Raw genomic sequence first — 11793 nt, 5'->3', positions numbered from 1 at the left:
GACAAGAAAGGGTATACTATTCCAAAATATTCAGTGCTTAAGTTTTCAGAGTTAAGGTATGGTAATAGTCTCTTAAACACCTGTAGACTGGATTTTTTTTTCAGACTGGTCAACCTGCTGCTTTTGTGAAAATTGGTCATCTATGTATAAACCCAAAAATTTTCATTCCAAACAGATTTTTGACTGAACTTCATCAATCAACATATTTTACCTATTTGGACCACTCGTTTTAAAGTAAATAATATTTATTTTTTCTGTGTCTACTTTTAAGTAGTCTCTTTCAAAGTGGGCTCTGGGTCTTTCAGTGAAGTTTTGAACCTCTTCTATTGGGCTCAGCTCACTGGTTGCACAACAGCCACCAGGTGTGTCATCAGCATACATACTGATCAAGTGCTTGTTATCTATAGAACTTGAGAAATCTTTTGCATAACACATAAGTAGGAATGGACCTAAAATAGAGCCCTGAGGAACACCAAAATGTATATCTCATATTCTTGACCATCTCCTTTCCAATATTTAACCATTATCCTATATAATTTCTGTACACTATTGTCTACCTTTTAAAAATGTTTCCGGTAATTGTGTGAGTTCTCCAGTGACACCACCATCGCTATTTTTGATAAGAGCATGTCTTGATTTACTCTATCAAAAGCTTTTGAGAGCTACAAGACCTGTCCCACAGTGGATTAAATATATTAATTACTTATGGCAATTACTTTTGAAATAATAAACAGTTTAATTACTTTTTTCCATTTGATTCATTTCATCTGATTGCTCCTTATATTTTTCTTTCATGAATGCTCTTAACATTTTTAAATACTACATATTCATTTAAACATGTGTAGACAGTCTTAAAAATGTATTTACCTACATGCCTAAAAGTACCATTACCAATTGTATGTGAATTTTTCCTCTGTAGGGTTTTCTTTGCATTTCAAAAGGGAATTTGGAGAATGGGAAAAAATAGTATTAACAGCAGATGATCTGAGTTATTTATTGAGTAATCTCCAATGTGGAACCAGATATTATTTTTATCTGCAGACCTTCAACCAACTGGGGCAAAGTTCACCTACATCCACAATCATGACACGCACTCAAGGCTCAGGTAAACTGTCATGCTGTGCTATTTATGTTTATTCTTGTAAAGTCATCATTTGAAACATTTCTCATTTTCTAGGGAGTGGAATATATAAGTACATTGACAATACTTCCCTTGTGTTTTTATCCTTGAGTATGATACTAAAAACAGTGGCTGCTGCTGAGGCATTCCGCTGACAGTGCAAATAATAATAATAATAATAATAATAATAATAATAATAATATTAGTCTGGTAGCATTGAAAATATTACAGAATTTTGGTAGTGATTCATATATTTCATAAGATATTGTATCAAACAAAATGTATAGGTAAACAGAAATAAACACTTATTACAATAGCATCCTTCTTATGCACAGTAAGAGTTTGATATGTTCCTGGAGAACATGATAGCAAAGCTTTGTATAACAGATAGATAGATAGATAGAGAGAGAGAGAGAGAGAGAGATAGAGAGAGAGAGAGGGGGGGGGCTGCTTTAGCCATCTTTTTTGCATGTCTGCATGAGATATAAAACATAACACTAACGCTGAAAATCTCTATAGCACACACAAATGGATGCGTGTGCACAGCACACTTTTTTACTGCCCACAGACTATGTGCGGTCACTTTTATGTGGCAGTCGTAAGTAGGAGGTGTTTTGATGTATGGTTGCTTATGGATACCACTGGAGATCGGGCCTGAACCACCACATTAACGACACTGCCAATCTCAGCTAATTATTGTGCTTTAGCCATTACCAAATGATTTATATGCTCCACTTTGCTCTTAGTTGTGCTTGCTGGTTGTTCCCATTTCTTATTTTGAAATGAGTGCAGAGAGCAATCTTGCTCTGTCAGAGAGTTTGAATATGACTCTCACAACACAAGACAGAATCAGTGATCAATATGTCCATTATTACATTGGTTCTGCCTTCCCAGGAGCACAGAACATGGATGTAGGTTGCAACTCTGTGGGAGGGAGACGTGGCTTGTGACCCCACTTCGCTCTTCTCCCCTTTACATCCATCACTCCTTGTTTGTTTTGTGTTCACGGCCGACTGCCAGAAAAGTGTCTGCTACAACATCAGTGCAAATACAAAAATAATAGAGCATGTATAAATTATTCAGACTTATCGTCTGAATTTTGGATGTGAAATTTAATAAAATTACGAACATTTTAAATTAAAAGCATTGTCCTCACCAAAAGCAGCAACTCTATGACTTTGGGAAGATGGCTTCAAAATAATTAGCAAGAATGGTATTGGAAACCCATTCATCACTTCTTCATGTTACCAAATAAATCTGTCACTCTAAAATTGAAATCTTCAATTTTACACATGAATCACCTTTCACAGGATACCATCCCTAATGCACTCAGTTGTTCTTCTTTCATGGTGTTTCATAGGAATGTTTTAATTGTCTTGAGCATTGAAAGGCACCGCTCAGCTTCTGATGTCAAGATAGGCATTGTGATTAGCAGTTTCAAAACTAGTCTCATCAAGTGTGGCGCAAAGTTCATCCTCTAGAATCAGTGTAAGAAATGGAACTGCACCAGAAACTGCTCACAACTCAGGCCTAGAATAAAAGACATGAAGCTCACCCTTCAACTTTCTTTTTTCCAGATATGTGTATGTGTCTGTGATTTCAGGGTATTTGCCTGCAAAATTTGTGATATATTTTTCAAACTGATTTACATCAAATAAGTTGGCTGCATTGAGGTATCCAGTGAACTGAAAATGAAAATGTAATTTTATTTCAGAAAGGATGGCATTGTACACTTCCAAAGTATCTCTTTTTTATGCTCATCAAGAATCTGTGGCTTCTTGGCAGGCATCATTTCGTCATTTTCAAAACTAATGTCATTGAGGATGGAGTCAATGTCATCTCTGATGTTTTGCATTATTGCTTGAAAGTTCTGGATGTCTTGTTTTGCTTTGGTCAGTTTGGTTATCTTCTTCTGAAGCTCATTAAAAAGTATGTCTGCATGAGGCATTATCTTATAGAAAAATGATAACCAGAAAATGAATTCATTATCTTGCAGTCTTCATTTGTATGAACCAGCTTCTTCAGTAGCAGAAGATAGTTTTATGCTCTCACTTGCTTCAGTGTCTTCCATAACAGTAATAAGATTTTCCATGTTTTTCTACTTGCAAATGGTAATTCCATCTCATGACACACACGGGGCAAGCTTACTTGAATAATGTATGCAACACTTTTGGATGCCTGTGGTGGGTTAGAAAAGAAAGAAGAAATACCTGAAAGATGTGCAAAAAAGATTTGGGCTTTGCGATTAACAGGAGCTGACATAGACATAATAAGGTTGAACTGATGTGCATTTGGGTATTTGTCTTAAATTAATTTCTGAATCCCATTTGACTTTCCACTCATAATGTTTGCACTGTCATAACTCTGAGCTATTAGTTTTGATTGATCATCACCTATTAATGGTTCCCTTTCTTTCAAACTATTCTCAGTTATAGTATGAGCATTCTGACTTTCTGGATTAACAATGTTCAAAAACCTTTCAACAGCTTTTCCCTCAAAAACATAACGCAAAACAATAACCAATTCAAATTCACAAGACACATCTGTGGTTTCATCCACAATTATTGCAAACTAATTGGCATGTTTTATTTCCTTACGAACTTCATCATGGTACACTTGTAAAATGCACTGCAGTAGTTTATTCAGAACAGTCTTAGAAATGCCTTTGAACACTGATGCTTGACTGAGACAAACTGAAGGTCTTTGTCCAATTCTGTGCTGAACTGAATTAGCTCACAAAAACCCCCATTATTTTGAGAGGCATCAGATTCATCATGGGCCCTAGAGAGCTAGTTCCAAAGCACCACAGAACCACCCTCCCTGTGGGTCCGGGGGTTATAATAGGTCCGAGGTATTCCTGCCTGTCATATGAGGTGATTAAAAGGAGTTTCACACATTTTGGCCTTTATGTGATAGTCCCCTGTAGGGTTTGACCTCCATTCTTCAAAATTTTCCCGAAGAGCGAGCCAATTGGGGAAGGGCACTGTAGAAGGTGCATCACATCCATCGTACATTGAGATCTTTAGTCCACTTTCTCGTTGTCACATTGCAGTCCAGCCCATTCTCCATCTCTTGGGCAAGGACACCTTCCTAGGTGTGTTTTCCATCATGCACTATGCAGTGTTGATTTCTGCATCAAAGATGACCATGGACATCTTTGCACCTGATATCCAGCATGGTAGCCAGTCCATTGTGGTGGGGCCACCATGAACTGTTTTGGTTGTAGCCCCCTGAACACAGGGATCGGTCTGTTGATGCCTGCGCCATTAACTCCCCACATACGCCAAGGAGTAGGTGCCTATCCCCCTGGGGCATCGGGACTCCCGGCAATGGCCATCCTGCCAGGTGGCCTTTGCTGCGGCTGGGTGGCACCCGTGGGGAGGACCCCTGGTCAGAGTGGGTGGCATCAGGGTGGATGACACATGATAAAGTGTAGTCCATCATCTCTTGCTGGTGGTAAAACACCAGCGGTCTCTAAGCGATCATGAGCTCAATTCAATGCACAAAAGTATGACTCCAAATTGTTCCCCTTCCTGGCCATACCATGGGATGAACGTCAGGCTAAGAATGGCAGCAGATCTTATTTGCCCCGGTAACTTGTATGTTGCTGAGCACTTCGCTCGAGCCTCTGTGTCGGAGAATTACCCCCCAGCCTTTCGCACACTCAAACAGCTGCTGGAAGGAAACGTCCTCTCCTTCACTACACGCTGCAGTGAATCCCATAATGCCTCATTTACAGAGTGGGAGCTCCTCAGTGCCCTTGCATCCACAGCCAGATGATTAAACATCTCTCATGTGACTAAAAGCAACATCTTCTCGTCATCTTCAGCCTGATCTGGTGCGATGGCATCTTTCCATCGCAATAGTGGGAGAGCACCATCATTCAGGTGCTCAAATCTGGTAAAAACCCGCTTGATGTGGATAGCTATCAGCCCATCAGCCTCACCAATGTTCTTTGTAAGCTGCTGGAACGTATAGTATGTCGGCGGTTGGGTCGGGTCCTGGAGTCACGTGGCTTGCCGGTTCCATCTCAGGGTGGCTTCCGCCAGGATCGCTCTACCACTGATAATCTTGTGTCCATCGAGTCTGCCATCCAAACAGCCTTCTCCAGACGGCAACATCTGATTGCCGTCTTTTTTGACTTACATAGAGCATACGACATGACTTGGCAACACCATATCATTGCCACATTGTTTGAGTGGGGTCTCTGGGTACCACTCCCGATTTTTATCCAAAACTTCCTGTTACTTCAAGTTGGTGACTCCCATAGTTCCATCCATATCCAGGAGAATGGAGTCCCGCAGGGCTCTGTATTTAGTGTATCTCTATTTTCAGTGGCCATTAATGATCTAGCAGCAGCTGTTGGGCCCTCCGTCTCAGCTTCTCTGTATGCAGATGACTCCTGCATTTCATACTACTGCTCCAGTACTGTTGTTGCTGAGCAGCACCTCCAGGAAGCCATCCACAAGGCACAGTCATGGGCTCTAGCCCACGGCTTCCAGTTTTCAGCCACAAAGTCGTGTGTCATGCACTTCTGTCAGCATCGTATCATTCATCCAGAACTCACACTTTACCTTAATGGCGATCCACTCACTGTAGTGGAGACATATCAATTCCTAGGACTGGTTTTCGACACTCAATTGACTTGGCTCCCTAATCTTCGTCGGCTTAAGCAGAAGTGCTGGCAGCACCTCAATGCCCCCTGTTGCCTGAGCAACACCAATAATCGTCTCCTTTTCCTGCCCACAGCAGTCTATGTTCCGCATCAGTGGCCCGGATCAGTGCTAATGATTGTGGTTCGCGTGCAGTCCCTTCTCTCTGAACTGGAGTCATTCCCTTGATCACCTCTACTTGCAGTCCGTTCATGTATGCCTCCATGGTGTACACCTCTGGCACAGCTAAATCTGGACCTTTTGCGTGGCCCTAAGGACTCCATTAACCCCACCACTCTCCACTGTCACTTCCTCTCGATTCTTGACGTGTTCCGGGGGCTCTGAAGTGGTTTACACTGATGGCTCAATGGCTGATGATCACGTAGGATTCACATATGTTCATGGAGGGCAAATTATGCAGCACTCCTTGCCAGTTGGCTGCAGTGTTTTCACTGCAGAGCTGGCAGCCATATCTCGTGCTCTTGAGTACATCTGCTCATGCTCTGGCGAGTCACTTCTCCTCTGTACTGACTCATTGAGCAACCTACAAGCTATCAACCAGTGTTACCCTTGCCACCCTCTGGTAGTGTCCATTAAGGAGTCCATCTATGCCCTTGGTGTTTTTGTGGACCCCAGGACATGTCAGAATCCCTGGCAACGAACTTGCCGACAGGCTGGCCAAACAGGAGACATTGAAACCGCTTCTGGAGATAGGCAAGACTTCCATGGAGGCCTCTTGCAGGGAATCAGTTGTCCTCTGCCGGTGCCGCATTGGCCATACGTGGCTAATGCATGGTTACCTACTCCGTCGCGAGGACCCACCTCAGTGTCACTGTGGCTCCCAAATGACAGTCGTCTACCTCTTGCTGGACTGCCCACTTTTAGCCGCTCTGCGGCAGACTTTTAACTTTCCCAGCACCCTGCCTTCAGTGTTGGGTGACAATGCCTCCACAGCAGCTTTAGTTGTACGTTTTATCTGTGAGAGTGAGTTTTATACTTCTATGTAGGTTTTAGTGCATGTCCTTTGCCCCTCTGTTTCCTCCACCCTAGTGCTTTTAGGGTGGAGGTTTTAATGTGTTGCAGAGTGGCTGTCTTTCCCTTTTTGTTCTCATGGTTGGCCAGTCACTGTAATCTGCTTTCATGTTTTATTCTCTTCTGTTTTCAGTGTCTCTCTGTTGTTTTCTTGTCCTATTTTGTTCCTTTCAGTGTTTGTTGCCTTCCCTTCATTCTTGTGGCTTTTCCTTTCCTTCTGTTTTGTGTTATATGTTTCGTCCGTTTTATTCTCACACTTATGGCATTGTTTTATTAGGAACAAGGGACCAATAACCTTGTAGTCTGGTCCTTTCTCCCACTTTTGAACCAACCAACCAACCAACCACCACAGAACCATATACCGTTTACAATTAAATTCAATGTATATCTATTCTTTTTTACTCATTTGTCACAGCTGTCAATTGTTTGTCGATATTGCAAATCTGATTTCTGATGAATGTTGGTTTTGCCTAGAAATGAAAGACTAAGCCCAATATTCATGTAAGGCCTTGGCATTTCATATACTTTCATTTTAGACCATATATGCCCAATATCGGTTATACCGGTCTTATGCCAATGAACATCTCCCCCAAATAACACACAAGGAAAACAAACTGTTGCTTTCTTCACAGCCACAAATCCATTTGTTCTTTTGTAAAATTTCTGGATTGAACTTATGGCTTGATTTTTTTGTTTGCTGCTGCAGATTCAGATACGAGAGTGGCCTACATAGTGTTTTTTATCTGAATTTTTTCATTGTGAGTGCTGTCACTAAATGGCATTTTTAATAATTCATTTATTTTGTCCATGTTTGTTAATTTCACAATCAGCTGAATTTTCCCTTACAGATAACACCGTGCACACAGCTATATATGGTCAATTACCTGACCTCACAATGACTACAATGTATTTGTACAGAACTGCATTACACAAATGTAATGAGTATAAACATAAATACAACAGTGTTGTTTGGAAAACAGATGCTCAACAGGTGGTGAATACGTTAGTTTTTTTGTTCTGTAGCAATACAACCACTGTTGTGAAATATACCAATACTCAAATAATGCCTGTTAGTTTCAAAATCTAAGGGCATAATTATATTAAAATTATATATAGCTATTTATATGATATTTAAGTGTATTATTTCTGTATTCAATTTAATTAAGCATTAATTTGTGTTTAGGAATGCATTAGCATTAACTTGCAGAAAGATTGTGTACTGGCTTACAAGAAATTTGTGCCCTGATGTATTCTAACATGACTGCTAGATGGCAGATTGTGCTTCTATAGGTTCTGCACTTAACTGCTTTCTGACAGAAGGAACATAAAGCTCTGAGTCAGACCAGCTGTGGTTCCATCTCCATGTAAGAAGTGTGTAGAAACCGATGGCTGAGCCTTTCACACAGTGTTTATGAGGGCAGATGGTGCCAATCTGCTGTATGCTCCAAGCTTCAGAAGACTACCACGAGAGCACACGTGGCAAAACACACCTATTCAAATCAGAAAATAGAAACTCCGAAACAATGTTTTATGCACAATTCATATAGATTTCTCTGTTTTTCATGCAAATGGTGCCACAGCACAGTGGCACCGCCTCAAAAGCTGGCCCAACTAAAAGTTACAGTAGCAGTGTAATAAAGTGGAAGGGCTGAGTTATAATATAATCAGTGTGCTGTAGTGGCTACACTGTGTTACATTGAAAGCAGTTGTATCACATCCACATCACTGTGAGCATTACTGATTGTAAGTTTTGGCATTTGCAATTTATTCAAGGCCATCCTAAAGTCATTTCTATTTGCTCTAAAAATCATTTTTAAAGTGAAAATTTATGTAATATAGACAAAGATAATCTGCTCACCAAGCTTGACTAAAATTTGATGAATTGGTACAACAGAAAATTTATGCTGGCAAAATGCATTACTCTAATGCAAAGCATCCAGTGCAAGACACTAGTCATGCCTTGGTGCTTATTTTGCCACAACGGTTGCCATGATTCTCCCTCTTAATATAACTTCCTCAAAATCTTGGCAATGAGAAGTCATTCCATGGCATGCACTTGGTTCCCACTGTGCTCATAGCCTCGATGTATGCCAATTTTTTCGGTGTTCATATTCCTTCTTTTATCATCTGTTTCCATTTTTCTTTCTATTTATTTGGTTATTTTGTCTTCCTTCCCCATCTGCATTTTACCATATGCTTACTCCTCTCTTTTAGGCTTGTGTATGACATGTTTCTATTGATCTCTGACTGGTATTCTACTCTCTGAGCCACTTTCAAGTTCTTTGGTTTTTTAAATTGTATCGAATATGTGTAATGAATTTACTATTTTTCCTATCCTATTCTTGTATGGATAGAAGTATTTTACACATGATTACTGTAACTATCATGAGAAATTGGTGATGATATGTGTGAGCCTTACTTCATTCTCTAACTTTATATCACAATTAGGCACAAAGTTCACTTCACTTTTATCAGTACCTGTGTAAACTGTGTGTCGGTTTTCAGCACCTTTCACGTTTTGGTATTTAAACTTTTACCTCATGAATAAGACATACCTGGGATCAGTTAATTTAATAACAGAATGCATACTGTGAGTGTGATACAGACTGATATGACTGCCTGCAGCAAGAATGCCTACATGAAGATTCTGCCCCATGATGTGAATGAGAGCTTACTGTAGCATATAACTTTTGAGGTACATGTTTATTTAAATAAAGGAGGCAAAAATTTACTTGAGAGATGAAGTTATAATAGGAGAAGAAAATCCAGATTAAAGACTGTGCACTATTTTTGATTCCTTTGTTTGTAAAATGGGAATAAGAGCGTAAAATTACTCGGGGTTGACATATTGGTGTCTCTGTCACACTATATGAGGAAGAATGAAGACTGATGCCGTGACTGGCTATGACAAAAACTTTTACTCTGCGTGTGATCAGTCACAGACTTCAGATTTCTTACACTTTAAAGCAATCATACACAAAAACATAAGCTTGGACTATATTAATTGTTATATCATTGCAGTCCAAATTTATTGAACTCAATAAATGCACAGTGACAATAGCATAGGACTAGTCTCTGCTAGGAGAATAAACAAAATTAGACCATCCACTTGGGAGCACACAATAACTAGCAAACAAGTCAGCTGCTGGAAAACTAAGTCCAAATCAGAATCCAAAGCAGAAATCCAAAATAACAGCATGTAAAAGTCCAAGATCGATGACTAAAGGCAGGCGAGATTGAAGGCATATAGGCATGAGTGGGGCAGCCTGTTGTAGATTGCAGCATCATTAAGACTGTTAGTGACTCAATTGTGTCTGCACTTGCATTTTTCACAGAAGAGATATAGCAGACAACAGATCTAGTGGTATCCACACAGCAGACAGAATTGGGCAATTTTTTTCTGAATAACAAATACAGATAAAAATTAATATTCATTTTTCATAAATAACAAATAAAAATATTTATTCAGGTGAATATTAATTTGCTTGACTGAAAGTACTTGTTTGTTATTTGTAAATAAAAGGTAATTTTCAAGTCCATGAATATTAATTGCTCTAGTTCTCTGTCATTTATAACACAGATGAACTTGATGCTTCTTTTATGTTACTTTTCAGAACAATTTGTTTTTCAAATATTTCATCAGACAGTTTATTTGGCTTTGGATGATTTCCCATTGTGCCACATCAAGAAACATATTATACAGATGTCGAAGAAGGCAATGGCATGTTATATTTTCTAAAAAACCTCCTTTATTTCAGGATAACAATCTAAGACGTTAAGATCACTATCTTCTCTTGAGAACTCATCAACACTGCTCTAGTTTTGGTAAAGAACTTTGTTATGGTTTCTTGTCAGTTTCACCTACAAAATCTAATTCAGAATAAAAAATGTAAATTTTGTTTTCCTGTCACAACTTCATTTTCCGATTCGACACACAATTTTTGTGACATTTTTGTGACTACGGTCACCTGTGATTTGTTGTTAAGTCTCCCTTGATCATAGAAAGCAATGGAGATGGACCGTGCACATGCTGGTAAGGCAGTACTGCATTAGCTGCATGTTATTCCCTTAGTGCAGAAAGGCAAAACAATCTTCAAATTATCTCTCAACACTTTCTCAGTAGGAAGTTGCCAATGTGCTGCAATATTTAAGGGACTATCTTCCAATTTTTGCATCATTTTTAGTACAGCTGTCAAGCATGGAACTAAAAGTCCATAATACTTTTTTCTCACCTTTCTGTATATCCAGTACTTCAGCGATAGCCACCAAACAAGTTACAAACTCTTTCATGTATTTGAACTCAGTGTCTCTTATGAAATTTTTCAAACCTATGTAACTGGATCACTTATTCTATATCAAATAATTTTGTTTCACTGCATTCTAAAAAGTATTCTGCCATTCAGCACCAGGCCTAATCAGAGTTAGTCCTACTTTCAGTTTTTTTAAATAACTTTGGAGATCCAGCAGCATTCTATAAAGCATTATATTTGTGTATTGTTTTGTGACACACTCCAGATAATGCTATGTATTCTCCATTTTCATCAGGGTTCTGATAAAAGTGATTAGCTTTCGCTTGAGGTGCACAAATTTAGCGTATGTTCAGTGCTTCAAAAGTGTGCTGGGTATTGGATATTGTGACCTGTGATATTTACAGTGTCACTGAAGGGACATTTCTCTAACACTTACAATGAACATCAGTTAAGTATTTCTGAAACAGAAAACTCACTGTTCCTCAGGAACAAACACTGGTTATATATGAATCAGTGTTGATTGAGAAATAAACATAGAAAATATGTTTGCAATCTCTTGTTGTTCATTACTAAGCAATTATTAATGAATAACAAATAATTACTCATATGCAAAGAGATTACAATGCCCCTTTATCTGTAAATAATTTATTTACAAATAAAAGTTTTTTAATTATTTGTGTATTCAAATAATGTCTGTATACAGGCAGTGTGATGTCAACCTTCACAAGTGCCCAAGAGT

At 39.1% G+C, this 11793-nt stretch overlaps 1 protein-coding gene across 1 annotated transcript in view; it reads left to right on the top strand.

Moving 5' to 3' along the window:
• Positions 1–990: 990 nt before the first annotated feature.
• LOC126249529 (Down syndrome cell adhesion molecule-like protein Dscam2) overlaps positions 991–11793 on the top strand; it is a 68324-nt gene continuing 57521 nt past the window's right edge. Inside the window, exon 1 of the mRNA XM_049951191.1 lies at positions 991–1105. Within this exon, the coding sequence (XP_049807148.1) occupies positions 1084–1105 (22 nt within the window). The 5' untranslated portion in view covers positions 991–1083. The remainder of the gene's footprint in view (positions 1106–11793) is intronic.

Source organism: Schistocerca nitens, chromosome 3, assembly GCF_023898315.1.
Source record: "Schistocerca nitens isolate TAMUIC-IGC-003100 chromosome 3, iqSchNite1.1, whole genome shotgun sequence".
NCBI lineage: Eukaryota > Metazoa > Arthropoda > Insecta > Orthoptera > Acrididae > Schistocerca > Schistocerca nitens.
The sequence above is the reverse complement of the archived record's forward strand: the minus strand, read 5'-3'. Positions and strand labels throughout refer to the sequence as shown.